The following is a 14722-nucleotide window of genomic DNA, read 5'->3' on the forward strand; positions in this document are numbered from 1 at the left end:
TTGCGGCACGCGGGCCTCTCACCGCTGTGGCCTCTCCCGTTGCGGAGCACAGGCTCCGGACGCGCAGGCTCAGCGGCCATGGCTCACGAGCCCAGCCGCTCCGCGGCATGTGGGATCTTCCCGGACCGGGGCACGAACCCGCGTCCCCTGCATCGGCAGGCGGACTCTCAACCACTGCGCCACCAGGGAAGCCCAGTAAAACCACTTTGAAAAGCTTATATTTCTACCCAAATGGGATATGGGATATACATATACAAATGGGATATACGTGCACCCAATGACCCAGCCATTTCGCTCCTAGAAAGGCACCCAGCAGAAATGCTTGCCCAGTCGCTGGAGACATACACACATGCTCACGGCTGCTTGGAGGAGATGGGGCACAGCCCCGAGCTGGAAACAGCCCAAGTGTCTGTCACCAGGAGACAGGTACTCGTGGACCGGACGCTTTCCAGGGACGATGAGCCTCAGTGACTAAAGCCACACATCACTGTGGATGAGACAAGCAGCATATTTGGTAAAACACACGAATGAGGACACATCGTGGGATCCCTTTTTTTTTTTTTAAGAAGATGTTGAGGGTAGGAGTTTATTTATTTATTTATTTTTGCTGTGTTGGGTCTTCGTTTCTGTGCGAGGGCTTTCTGTGGTTGCGGCGAGCGGGGGCCACTCTTCATCGCGGTGCGCGGGCCTCTCACTATCGCGGCCTCTCCCGTTGCGGAGCACAGGCTCCAGACGCACAGGCTCAGCGGCCATGGCTCATGGGCCTAGTTGCTCCGCGGCATGCGGGATCCTCCTGGACTGGGGCTCGAACCTGTGTCCCCTGCATTAGCAGGCAGATTCTCAACCACTGCGCCACGAGGGAAGCCCCAGGATCCCATTTGTAATAGTGAAAGATGCACGTGAAACTCAACTTGTGTTTAGCAATGCAGGCGTAGGTGATAAAACTTTAAAGCAAAGGGAGGAAATGATGACCCTAAAGTGAGGAAAGGAGGCGGCGTCGTGGGAGGGACTGCAGGTGCTGTGGGGGCTGTCAGGCTGCTGCTCTTGACAGGCGGTGGTGGTGGTGTGTGTTTGTTTTCAGGTGACACACTCCACCGTAGGCGAGGGCCTTTTTCTCTATGTGTCACACTTCACAGGAAAAATGATTCTGAAAAAATAAAAACGTTTCAAGCATGCCCTCTCTCCATTTACCCACTGCGCCGTTTTTAGAAAACATTTACTTGAGGAAACATTTCAACCAAAACGAAAAAGACATTGATAGAAGAAGACGACATGGAATTCAAGAAAAGTGGGTATCCTGACATGTGGAATGAAAAGAGATGTGCACAAGGACACGGCACACCGACAGAGGTGCGATGGGAGCGGGGCGATCGCGTGCGTGTGTGCACGCACATGTCTGTGTGTATATTCACGTGTGTGCCCTGTGCACACTCATGTGTGCTGTGTGTGTGCACACGTGCCTGCGTGTGTATATTTACATGTGGCCGTGTGCATAGTCACGTGTGCAGTGTGCGCGCGTGTGCTGTCACATCTTGTTCTGTTTACCTGGGTTTGGAGGGGCCGGGGCTGTGAGTCTGGGAGTGTCTGCAGAGGTGGATCAGGGCCAGACTCTGCCCTCGCCTCTGGACCTGAGAAGACAGAGGGCAGCCGTTTGTGGGACAGCGTGTGGCTTGTGACCACCGTGTGTAGAGATGACGGACGTCAGAGAGGACTTGGGCAGCCGGAGGGAGGAGGGCCCCTCTCAGTGGGTGAGGGGTGAGGGGTGAGGTGAGCGGCTCACCACCTCTGAGGAGCCCTGGAGGGGTGGCCCCAGAGTGCGGGGGTCTCCTTTGAAGTGAGGCGAGAGAACAGGATGGAGGCCAAATTGAGGAGGACGGTCCATTTCCCCGGGAGGCTCTCCTGGCCGGAGGTGTCCCCAGAGCCTGGAGCGGGTCCCGGGTGGAGATTGGTGACTCCGGGTGTGTAAAGGGACAGCACGTGGTCTGCTCCATAACACCTGCGGGTGTAGGGAGGCTTGTTCCCGGGGCTCAGAGAAATCCGTGGCAATGAGGAAATTGGGGCCATTCTCTGCCCCCCCATCGCCCTTCCCCTCCCCTCCCCAAGTCTCCACGCCCCTGGGTATCTGGCCTTCCCTGATATGGAACTTGGGGAGCTGGCTTGCAATGACGTGGCAGGCACGGGCCCCCGACTGTTAGAGCTAAAAGGACCTCGGCTTCACGAGCCCCACCGGAGCGGAGTGTTTTCCCTGAGGGCCTGCTCTGCTGCGGGCCCCGGGCTGGCTCTGGGGACGTGGCTGGGACTTCGGAGAAATTCACAAAGTCCTGGAGCCGGCCTTCTGGGAAAGGAAGCGGTCAGTATACAACTGAACAGTGGGACAGACTGGATGCGGGAAGCAGGGGCTTCCCTGGGGGCCTGGTGTGGCCAGGCTTCCTGGAGAGAGAGGATGAATGGGCTTTAGAGAGGGTTCAGGTTCCTGCTGTCACGAATCACCATAAATGCAGTGACTTCAAACAATGCAACTTACTGTCACAGTTCTCAGGGTCAGTGTCACTGCTGAATTCCAGGTGTGGGCAGGGCTAGTTCCTCTGGGGGCTCCAGCGGAGAACCCATTTCCCCATCTTTTCCAGCGTCCAGAGGCTCCCACTGTCTTCAGCCCCTTCATGTCACCCCAACCTCGCATCCGTTGTCTGCCCCTCCTGCCTCACTCTATAAGGACGCTGTGGTCATGTGAATCCCCGCCGGAGAATCCAGGGTGACCTCCCATCTCAGGATCTGCACCTGATCACAGCTGCAGGGTCCCTCTGGCCACGCGAGGTGACATGACGGGTCCCGGGGTGTATGACGTGGACACCTGTGGGACCATTTTTCAGCCTACCATGGAGGGGATGGTCAGTAGAAAGAAGCAGGCACAGGGGAGCCTGGGAGAGCGTCCAGGGAGAGGGAGCGGTTCGCACAGAGGCGGGACGGGGGAAAGTGAACGGAGGGAGATGAGAGCAGAGCCAGATCCCGAAAGACCTGATAAACATGCAGGAACAGCGGGGCAGCCATGGGGGCTGCGGGGAGGCGGGGAGGCGGGGGTCCACACCTGTGGTGGAGGGCAGGGGGTGACTGGAGGCGGGACCCGCCCTACGGAGACACAGAGCTGGGCAGTGTTGGCAGGTGGGCCCCAGCTGGGTCGCCCCCAGGCATGGCTCAAGGCGGGGGCATCAGTGCCCGGTCCTCTGCTGTTTCCCTCGCACCTGTGACCCCTTCCAGAATTTCCATCCTTGGCACTGTGTCTGGACCCACTAATCCCGGAGGGGCCCACGGAGGAACTCTGGGAGGAAGATGTCATGACCTGCAGGTCTGTTGCTCACAGAGATCCTACCCCGGGACGCTGGCTCTGGGAGCTCCTGGCCCGGTCCCACGTGCTCGGGTACATGGATGTTTCTGCTGTAGCAGCTGTGACCACAACTGTCTGCTCCGGCCCAGCCCTGTCCCCTGCAGGCCAGCCCCCAGCTCACGTGTGACCCCAGGTCCTTTGCCTCTCTGGGCCTCGGTTTCAGCCTCTGTGCGATGGGTTGTTTGGTAAGCTGTGATGCCTCTTCCGGTCCCATCCTTCTAGAACTCCAGGTGTTTAGGGAGGGACCCCGAGGCTGGAAGTGGGGGTCCCCCTCCCCACGGGGCTCTGACCTTCTCAGCATCTTGTTTACAGCTCCTGGGACACAGAGCAGGGGGTGGGCTGTGAGCTCAGCCACCAGGGGTTGCGTCAGGAGCCTGGGGCTTGCACACGGCTTGGGCGGCAGCTGGCGGGCTCTGAGAAAGCTGTACTTCTCCAGGAGCAGCTGGAGCAGCCGCGGAGAGGCCAGCTGTGCCCAGCGGGGGCGGTCAGGGCTGAGTGGCTGGCGGAGGGCAGAGGCCTTGACTGCCACAGAGCCCACCACCGCAGGGCCAGCTGGGGTGGGCGAGCAGGCAGTGCCCAGCGTCAGGCGAGGTGTCCCTCCTCCCGGAGGTGGCATCCACAGGCCTCCCTGCATGCAGGAGCGTGGAGTCAAGGGCCCCGACAGAGGTCAGCCAGGGAGGGGCTGAGCCGAGCCCACGGCCCAGGCCCAGCTGACGCCTGCGCTGCGAGCCCCACCTCCCGCCTCCCGTTTCACACGTGGACAACCTGAGGTCACGGAGGGAGGGGAGCCCTGTCACCCAGGGAGCTGGTGGCGGGGAGCAAGAGGATGTGAAGTGACATTTCGGGCACTTTGGGGCCAGACTGTGCGTCAGGAGCCTCCCGTGTGACAGCTGTTTTCAGCGGTGCCACGCCGCTTGCAGGATCTCAGTTCCCGGGTCAGGGATTGAACGCGCCGAGTCTGCCCCATGTGACGTTTAATCCAGCGCTTACTGCAGCAAAGCCGCTCTAGGGACAGAAGGGTCCCACCCCGCCCTCTCTGGGCAGCGGGGCTGCGTCCCACGTCTGCCCCCTCCCTCCGTCCCCTCCAAACCCGAGGGTCTCTGGGTGGCGGTGGAGAAGGAGGGTTGCTGATGAATTGGTCACTGTTGCTGCCCGCAGACGCCACGCTCAGGGAGCCCGGTCCACCCCAGCTCCACACCTCAGGGGAAGACGGCTCCATGAAATGCCCAGAGGGGGCCGGCGACCCGTCTGGGGCACTGCAAGCGTGTTATCCGACTGGATCTACTGGGCAAGTGCTGGGCACGCCCGACGTCTGTCTCTCAAGGTCTCGGGCAGGAGGGGCTGTCGGTCTCCCCCACGTTGCCCCACCTCTGAGGTCACCTGCAGCTGCGAGGGGCAGTTCTGGGCTCGCTGTCAGCGTTACCTCCAGGGCCTGCGTCCCTCTGCCTTTGGCCTGGGGGCTCCCCTTGGGCATAGCCCCCTGGAACGAGGGAGGGTGGGGTCTGTGGACGACCACCCCGCTTTCCATTTTGCACAGCTCTTCGGAGCGTCTCAGCCAGGTCCGCCCCGTCGCCTGAGCCCACCAGCTCAACACCGCAGGCCTCCGACGGCTTCTCTCCCTTCCCCACCCCCGCTGCTGTGCTAAGGGCTGGATTGCGTCCCCCAGATTCATCCGCTGGAGCCCTACCCGCAGCGTGATGGTAGGTAGAGTTGGGGCCTTGGGGCTGAGCAGGGCTCAGTGAGGGTGGGGACTCCATGGTGGGATTGCCGGCCCTGTGGGCAGCCCCCCGCCCCGTGTGTGCACAGAGAGCAGCAGCCTCGCCAGCCGGGAAGCCGCTCCCGCCAGGAACCGAATGGATCCCCTTGATCTCGGACCCTAGATCCCTCTCGGATGCCTGGCCCTGGTCAAGTCTGAGGCTACTCTCAGCGCCCTGCTTCCAGCTCACCCTCTGCCCAAGTCCAGGCCCACGCGCCAGCTGGCCACACTCAGCATCTCCAGTGCCCGGCCATGTCCTGGACTGCCGCTTCCACAGCCCCGGCCTCCTTACTCTCAGGGGGGACCAAGCGGCCGCTGGGCACGTGCTCAGGACGGCTGAAGACGGAGAGCAAGGACTGCGCTGCGCGGGCCGCTGCGAGTGTGCAAAGCGGGGGGCCTGCCCGGTGGGAGCGAGAGCAGAGACCCCAGAGGGTGGACAGACTTCGGACGTTCGGGCTGTTCTCGGTTGAGGGGTAGGGTGGCACGGGGCCTGCTCTGTGGGGACGCTGCGGCCCACCCACTCTGGATGGGAGGGGAGGGATGGGAGCTGGCTGGGAGGCGGGCAGCCCCGCGGCGTGGGCTGAACCGGGCTCTGGGGCTGTGCTCTGACGTTTTCGGAGGATGCTGGCACTGGGATGGGCCGTAACTGTGGAGTCCAGCTCAGGGTGGACGGGAGGGGGCGGGCGGACCGGCGGGCAGTGGGGACCACGGCTCGGTAGGGGTTGGGAGGTGCCTTGCAGGGCTGCTTCTATGCCTGACCCCCCTCCCTCCCCAGCAGGGCCTGGGTACGGCCCAGGGGTGGGGACTGAGAAGGGTGCTTAGTTCACATCATCTGAGCCCTGGGATTGCAAAACTGGGATGGTGAACCGGATCCCAGAGCCCTCATTAAAAAGCCGCCTGTGACAGTTTCTGGTTCTCTTCTGAGTGTGGGTGCTGAGTGATTCTTGGTCCGATTTCCCTTCCCCCAGCCAGCCAGCTGGCCACACTCAGCATCTCCAGCGCCCGGCGTGCCTGTCTCCACGCACCTCCTGTGAGCCCTTCTAGGTACTGAGCGTGATTCCGGCTGCCGCCATGGCCGTCTGAGACCACCTCCTGAAAGTCACCCCGTGGCGGGTCATTTAAGTCTGGACCTACTGAACCCCAGGCTCTCGGAGCTCGGAAAAGCTTGCAGTCTGCAGTCTGAGGTCACTCCCCCGCCCCACCCCCGAGGCAGAAGGTGGCGGCGGTCACACAGAGGCCGGCTGGCGGCAGACCCTGCCGCGCTGTGAGGTTTGGAACCAAGGGAACTTGATCCTTCCGGGCCGGTGGTCCAGAACACAGGGCTGGGCCCCTCCCTCTCAGCCCTGATGGGCGCCCCTCACCGTCACAACCCCACTTGTGACCCTGGGAGCTGGCCCTGGGCAAGTTCACAGCTCCCGCCATCCCTGGGCAGCCCCTGCGGTGTCCCTGGGCAGCGAGCTTTGTCTCTCCTGTTCTGCCTCATTCCCTGTTGCTGGGTGGTCTCTGCAGTGAGGATGACACAGCACAGATGCAGGGAAGCCTTTATCACACGGCCTGGCCGGGCACACACTGCACACTCAGCGGACTCGCCGCTGCCAGCCAGGCGCCTCTCCAAGGGCTCTGCCCGACTGCCAGGAGTTCGGAGGTCTCAGGACCCTCCTGCCTGGGGGGAGAGGCCACGGCACGGGGAAGGGAGGGGTCTTGCCGGGGACCGGGGGGCTGGGAGCAAGTGGGGAGTCAGGGCTGAGTGGTGGGGCGGCTGGGGCGTGGCGATGCCTGGGTGCTCCAGGCGGTTAGGCCCGGGTCTCCGTGCCCACTGATGTGTCAGCTCTGGGTCAGGAGAAGCGGCACAGCGGCGGGTGGGCTGCCCCAGACGCCCCTGCTGGCACAGGACCATGTGCTTGTAAACTTTAATTCCCATACAGTAGAGAAACATACAGTGCAAGCAACATGGGGGGCCGGCTGCACCTGGAAACAGGCTCCCCGCGGAGAGGGGGGCACCTCGCCTGCTCCTGGGCGATGCCGTGAGTCCCGCTGCACAGAACAGCCAGGGGAGGTGTAGCCGGCTCAGCCCTCCCCTCCCCCCCCCCCGCAGGTCCCAGCTTCCTCTGCCCTCCGCCCTCCACCCCAGGGGCCCCTCCCGGAGGACGGGCGGTCTTCCAGGGGGTCAGACACGCTCTGCTCCCTGCCAGCTTCTCTTGTGCCTGGGAAGGCGGACCTCATCGCCAAGCCCTGGGGCTTGGCTGGACGGCCAGGGGACATCCCGCGGTGCCAACTCCGGGCCAGAACCGCCACACCTGACTCCTCTAGGGGAGCAGATTGGCCGGGCAGACAGCCCTGGTCATTCAACATGGTGGGCGCTGTGCTATTGGGTGTGGGAGGCCAGGGAGGCACACCTGGGAGAGAAGGAGGCTGGGGGGCTGAGACCTGAACAGGTGAGAGTCAGTGAGGGGAGGGGTGGGGCAGCGGGCATTCCAGAGAGAGGTATCCTATCAACAGGTGCAAAGGCAGGAAGGCGGGAGAGAGGATGGGACTTCCTCCGGGCAAATAGAAGAGTTTTCTAGATCTGGGAACTTGGAAGGACCCTCAGGAGCATTTGGTGGGCGGGGGGGACATTGGGCTGCCCCCAGGGGCACCGTGATGCTGGGGCCAGTCCTCCCAGAAGGCTGAGATGCGGACCCCTGGCCAAGCCCAGCCTGTGGCTCTGGCCCTGGACGGCCGGGAGGAGGCCTCTGGCTCTGCTGAGGACCGACCTTGGTCCTTTGTCCTGACCCCAAGGGAGGCAGCGGCTCCGGGCAGAGCCCGTCTGCTGGCCCTGTCCCGGCTGCAGGCTCCTTCGGCGATGGAGGGAGGGGGCCCCACCCTCACAGGACGACCTCGGGCACGATGCTGAAGAGCAGGTCGTCGTTCCCCCGCCGCACCTGCAGCAGCAGCGGCGACTCGGTCAGGACGGCTTCCTGCAGCTCGCTCGAGTCGGCCAGAGGGCGCCCGTTGACCTTGACGATGATGTCGCCATCTTGGATGCCCCCTCTGCCAACAGGAGAGACACGCGGTCACAGCACCGCCCCGAGAGGCCCGGGCCCGGGTCTGGGCACAGTGGGCTTTAACAGCAGCACATCAGGAAAATTCATTTCAACAGGGAAGGACACGGCCCTGACCGCAAGGCTCTCACAGCAGACGGAAAGCACTGTCCTGCAACGGACTAGCGCCTTCTCGGTCTACTTCTGTACATCAGAAGGGCTGGGGTCACGTTCTGGCTGCAGCCTGCCTCGCTGGGCTGCCTTGGGCCAGGTGCTCTGCCCCTTCGAGCCTCGGTTTCCACATCTACAGCCCTATGTGGGAACATGATTTGCAAATTATGAGGTCCAGGGGGTTGATTCTAACGTTAAGATTTTCCCATCAGAGACAGAGCGAGCTGGGCTGGCCCCCCCTTTCTGCACCTGACTCGCTGTGACCTTCCCCTCCACCCAGAGGGCGGGCAGGGTGGCACCGTGGTTAGATGCATGGGTGATAGCGCCCAGATCCACACATGTGGGCCGTGTGACCTCGGAGGAGCGACTTTGCCAAGCCTTAGCCTTCCCATCTGAGCAATGGGGCGAGAGCAGCAGCCTGCATGTCCTGGGCTGCAGTGAGGATTAACTGAGATGATGCATGTGGAACGCACAGCTCACATGCAGCCTTGGTCGGCAGCAGCCACCATCACCACCGGGCTCCCGTCTGGCTCTGGGGTGCCCTGCGTGCGGCCGCTCTCGGTGACCGCAGTCTGCTGAATCGCCGGGGTGCGGCAACTCGGAATAAAGAGCTTGAGCTGCGGTGGTTATTCTTTGATTTTCATGGATTCACGGATCGGTATTGCAACAATTTTTACTGCAGGTCGGCTGCGGGCTGAGCACGTGTACTGTGTTCACGGCGGAAGGACACAAGGCGTCTTCCAGCCCAGCACACAAAACAGAAAGGAGGCGTCCTGTTGGGTTGGAGGCGCCACGGGGGCTGGGGGGGCCCACCTGCCCGGCTCCAGTCCGTACTCTGCCCTCACCCTTTCCAGCAGCCCGAGATCTCAGCGTGGACCATCTCCAGCTCCCGGGGTTACAGTTAAAAGCGGGATCTGCTGCAGCCCGCCCACTGCACAGATGCAGCCCTGAGGCAGAGGAGGGGTAGGCCTTGCTCAGAGCTGCTCCAGGGCACAGATCAGCCGTGCAAGTGCGTCAGACCCCACCCACCACGCTGCCTGCCTCAGCTCACAGCGCTGCAACAATTGACCTTTCTCTAGTAGTTGGTGGTTTCCAAGAAAACAAGGCTTTATCTCATTTGATCTTGACAATGCCTCATGGGACAGGAAGAGTAGGCTGAATCATGCCCATTTTGCAGATGAGAACACTGGCCCAGAGAGACCCAGGCTGGCCCACGGGGCTGGTGAGAGCCAGGCTGACGCAGCTCGGGGTGACCTCTGCTACTCTGTCTCCCCAGACCCAAGGAAAGGACATTCTGGGCCAAGGAAGGGCACGGCCTTCACCTCTCCAGCCTGCCTCTGGCTTAGAGGACTGGCCGGAGTCCCACCTGCCACTCCACATTGCGTCATACTGCCAGGAAGCTAAAGGTCGTGCGCATCAGTGAGGCCCAGCCCAGGCCCTGCCTCCACCTGCCCAGTCTCCCTGCTTCCTCCGGTGAAGCCTACCTCTGAGAAGGTGAATTTGGGACAACCTCTTGCACGTAAATCCCACTGCTGACCGCCGGGAAGTCTGGGTTGCTGGCCTTCAGTTCCTCCACCAAACTGAAAAGGCAGTTCCACGGTTAAGGCACTCCTTCTGAGCCTCCAAACGGACTCTTCCTTCTCTCTCCACCACCCAGGCCAGACCAGGCGTCTCCTCTGGGCTCCCACCTTGCCCTGTCCTGCCACTGACCACTCTGGGTTGTCACTGATCCTTGCCTGTGGCCCCTACTCAACGTGGGCTCCTCAAGAGAAACCTTGGTGAAGGTGGATGGTCAGAAGTGTAAAGAGGGGAGGGCGATGGACAGACGGATGGGAGGATGGGGGGGAGGAAGGATGAGGAAGGAAGGAAAGGTAAAGGAGGATGGACAGACAATGGGTGAATGATGCTGTGGAGAGACAGACGACTGGACGGACGGTGGACGGACGGTGTGACGGATGAGCGGGTGGGTGATAGGGACACGGAAAGAACACCTTTAGAAGACAAATTGGCATATCGGTCTTGATTCCGAATTGCTTTCAGACCTATTCCCTAGGTGAACAGTTGCTGAAGCAGGAAGAAGGTCATTTTAGGGACTGAGTGGGCAGGAGGGTGAGCCAGGTGAGCTTATCTCTTCCCAGAGTTCCCCAGTGCAGAGACCTCTTCCTTCTTCAAACCTTGGACCTGACGTTGCATTTTCCTCCCTTCAGCTTCCTTTCCTTCCTCTCTCTCCCTCCTCTTCCCCACCCCCTTCTCTATTTCACTCACTTAGTATTTCCAGGCACCCACTCTGCTGCAGACCGGGTCCTGGGAGGGGTGGGGGGAGCAGACAGATGAGCAGGACCCAGTCCCTGCTCCCAAGGAGCTCATGGTCAAGGTTGAGGATGGGCGATTCTGACACCACGGGACCAAGGCGATGCTGGCGAGGGAAGCACAGCTTTGCAAGAGAAGAGGAGGCACCTGGGGAGGTAGAATAGTGTCCCCCCCGCCCCCAAAACTGATGCCCAGCTAGGGCCTCAGAACGTGACCTTGTTTGGAAATAGGGTCTTTGCAGACGTGGTTGGTTAAGAATCTCTAGATGAGATCAGCCTGACTTAGAGTGGGCCCTTAATCCAATGGCTGGTGTTTTAACAAGAGAAATAAGAGGGAGACTGGACACAGACACACAGGAAGAAGACGCCATGCGATGAGAATGGCAGAGCCTGCAGTGACGCAACTACAGTCCAAGAAACACCTGGAACCACCCGAAGCTGGGAGGTGCAAGGAAGATCCTCCCCTGGGGCGTCCGGGGGGAGTGCAGCCCTGCTGACACCTTGATTTGGGACTGTGGGCTTCCGGAACTGTGAGAGAATGAATTTCTATGGTTTTGAGCCTCCGAGTTTGTGGTAATTTGTTATGGAAGCCACAGGAAGTTAATCTGGGAGGCTTCCTGGAGGAGGTGCACCTGAATGGAGTCCTACGGAAGCCAAAGGAACCTATCAGGCAAAGGGGGAAAGGCATTCCAGGCAGAGGGACCGGCCTGAGCAAAGGCTCAGAAGCCTGAGTGTGTCTGGCCTGCTGGAGCACCTGCGGGTGGCCAGGCATGTTGGGGCCAGGGTCTGGGAGGAAGCTCGAGGTGAGGGAGGAGAACGGAGGGGTGGCGGGGGCAGCGTCCTTCAGCACTCACCTGGGTGTGATGGTCCGCATTCGTATGCCAATGAAGCGCTTCTTCCAGTCTAGAAACCGAGCACGTCGGGACTTGGTTAGAGCCTCCGTGGAAGTCTCTGTCCCCGCCAAGGAGCCGGGCAGGGGCAGAAGTCCCCCACCCCCTACACCAGTAGTAGAAGGCAGCAGGAGCTGCCTTGCTTGGACCAGCCCGGCCCCCTTGTGATCAGGCACCTGGGGTTTCCTGTTCTTGAGGAGCTGGGAGACGTCCTGGTTCTAATCTTGTGGCTTCGTGCCCACCCTCACCCTCTCAGGCACCATCCAACCACCTCAGCTCTGACATCTGCTCTCCTGCTCAGCCCCACGTCCAAACCCCAGCGGACAGTGGGGCTCTTCTCTCCAGCCTCCAGCCCACAGGTTCCCCAAAGTCACCTTCCTCTGGTCTGAACTAGTCACCTTCCCCAGCCTTCTCCATAAACAATATATTAATCGATAATACCCAGTGAGCTCTGACCATGCGGCAGGCCCTCTGGTTGCAGCACTGTACACCTAATAGGCTAAGATGGTACCTCTATGCTCCCAGCTGCCCCAGCCTATGACTTAGACCCAGAAATAGAATTTACATATTTTAAACCATAAACAAGTTTCAGTACATTTTTAAAATGTCGTATCATAAAAATATGCTCTCTGGCCACAATGGAATTCAACTAGAAATCACTAATAGAAAGGTATCTACAAGATTCCCAATAACTTAGAAACCAAATATATATTTCTAAATAACCCATCTTTGTTTTTTTTGTTTTTTTGTTTCTGTACGCGGGCCTCTCACTGTTGTGGCCTCTCCCGTTATGGAGCACAGGCTCCGGACGCGCAGGCTCAGTGGCCATGGCTCATGGGCCCAGCCGCTCCACGGCATGTGGGATCTTCCCGGACCGGGGCACGAACCCGTGTCCCCTGCATCGGCAGGTGGTCTCTCAACCACTGCGCCACCAGGAAAGCCCCTTTGGCACTATTTTTAAAAATTAATTTCAAGCACATAATAGTCCTAAGTCTAAAACCTCACAAAGTAAAACTTTTGGAAGAAAATGTAAGAGAAAACCTTCCTGGACCTTTGGTTAGCAAAGATTTCTTTGATATAACACTAGACTCACAACCCATTTACAAAAATTGGTAAATCAGACTTCATCAAAATTCACAAAACTTCTGCTCTTAAGAGAATGAAAAGACAAGCCACCAGGAGAAAATATTTGCAGTTCATTTATCTGACAAAGGGATCCTGTCCAGAATGTATAAAGAATTCTCAAAACTTAAGAACACGAACAACTCCAATTTTAAAATGGGCAAATGATGTAAACAGACATTTCACCAAGGAAGATGGACGGATGTTCCAGATGGTGGAACCCTGGAACACGGGAGATGTTGGGAGATGTGGGAGTTGAGGTCAGAGCACATGGGAGCCCTGACCCCATCGATCTGCTGGGCTTTGGGTTTTGGGTTTTACTCCCAGTGAGGTGGAGCCTGAGGAGGGTTTGCACAGAGACACGCCACGGTCTGCCTTAAATTTTGCAAGAACCTCCTCCGGCAGTGGGAAGAGTCTGTGGGGGGCAAGGGCATGGACAGAGGAGCAGAGAGGAGGTGAGTGTCCCTGGTGGCTGGCTTGGGGGGTGGAGCTGGAGATGGCAAGAGAGCAGTAGGGGACGGACTGATCCCCAAGATAGGGCCAGCGGGGCTGGCTGATGGATTGGATGCAGGTGGAAAATCTGGAAGGATGGAGCTGCCGTAACTGAGAAGGGGATGGTGATGGGGACGCACAGCTTGTGTGTGTGGGGGTGACAAGCAGTTGTACATCTGAGACTAGGGTTTGGGGAGGGGGTCAGCCTGGAGATGTAAATTTGGGGGAGTCACTCTAGGTGGCACTTAAATCCACAAGACTGGATGAGGTCCTCAGAGGAAAGGGGTGGGGCCCGGGCACTGAGGCCTCAGCCCTCCAACCTGCTCCCGGCATGAGTACTGGCCACTGGTCAGCTTCGCTCACAGCCCCGAGGTCACGCTTACCAAAGAGGAAGAAACCCGCGGCTTCGAGAAGGGGTCACCCGAGGCCAGTGGCTGTCCTGTTAGATCTCCTGGGGCAGGAGATTCCTCACCCTCCACCGACCCCGGAGCAGCGGGCCACGCCCACTCGCGGGCTCTCCAGAAACAGAATCATAACTGCAACCCTTTGTCTTCCCGTCCTTATTGGAAAATCACCTAAGTGATGCGTGTCGCGTGCTGGAAACAAGGCTTGGAGGGAGGCTGGGTGCCCTGTTTCTTTCTAAACATGTCACGGAACCACGCTGACCCAAAGTGAGGCAAGTACATCAAAGACGGTAACAAAACAACAATGCGGGCGGGGAGGGGAAGTGATCGCCTGAAGGGGGCAGATGCTCTCCGGGGAAGGAGAAATGCACCCAAGGATACATTTTCCACGGTCAACCGTAGGCCCCATGAACTGACTCTCACTTCAACAAACAAACAGACACGAGAGCAATGCTCACACCTGGGCTTCTCGGCATCAAGACTAATCTCTGATTTGCCCAAGGGCCCCCATCCCAGGAAATGCCCCTCACTCACCCCACCGTCCAGCGGGTCCTATTGGCTCCAAGTTCAAAATAGATCCCGGACCCAACCAGCCCTCACCCCACAGCTGCCACCCCCCGAGCCTGGCCACCAGAAAGGCTGCTGTGGGCCCCTCACTGGTCTCCGGCATTGACTCTTGTCTCCCCAAAATGGACTCTGTAGATTACTGTTGTATCCTGCAACTTAACTGAGTTTTCTGACGGGATCTATTTGTTTTGGGGTGTCGCCTTCAGCATTTGCTATATAGAGTATCATGTCATCTACAGAGTGACAGTTTTCCTTTTTCCTCCGCCACTAGATTCCTCTTATTTCTTTCTTTTTTTTCTTTTTTTCATTTAATTATTATGGCTAGGACTTCCTAGACCATGTTGAACAACAGTGGCGAGTGTGGTCAGGGTTAGACTTATGTGTAAGCATAACTGGCCCTCTTCCCCTTCCTCCCTCTCCAACTCTCTGAGGCTTCCAGGAAGGACAGGACAAGTCCAGGGTCACACATGACTCAGGGAGTCGAGCTGAACCATTGTTTTTCTGCCCCTCAGTCCTGGGCGTAAGTTTGTGTACTATCTGCGTACCTTCCGGGCGGACACACCTAGGATGGCCCAGCCCACTAACTCAATCACCCGCTGTGGGTACACG

At 59.3% G+C, this 14722-nt stretch overlaps 1 protein-coding gene across 1 annotated transcript in view; it reads right to left on the reverse strand.

Moving 5' to 3' along the window:
* Window positions 1-8002: 8002 nt before the first annotated feature.
* Window positions 8003-14722, reverse strand: part of HTRA3 (HtrA serine peptidase 3) — a gene marked incomplete at its 3' end in the record, with an annotated part of 29317 nt that continues 22597 nt past the window's right edge. Inside the window, exons 7-9 of the mRNA XM_082838100.1 lie at window positions 11493-11541; window positions 9814-9909; window positions 8003-8168 (exon numbers count right to left, since the gene is read on the reverse strand). Coding sequence (XP_082694226.1) covers window positions 8003-8168; window positions 9814-9909; window positions 11493-11541 — 311 coding nt within the window. The remainder of the gene's footprint in view (window positions 8169-9813; window positions 9910-11492; window positions 11542-14722) is intronic.

This window comes from Leucopleurus acutus (genome assembly GCF_964270905.1).
Source record: "Leucopleurus acutus genome assembly, chromosome: 4".
Classification (NCBI taxonomy): Eukaryota; Metazoa; Chordata; class Mammalia; order Artiodactyla; family Delphinidae; genus Leucopleurus; species Leucopleurus acutus.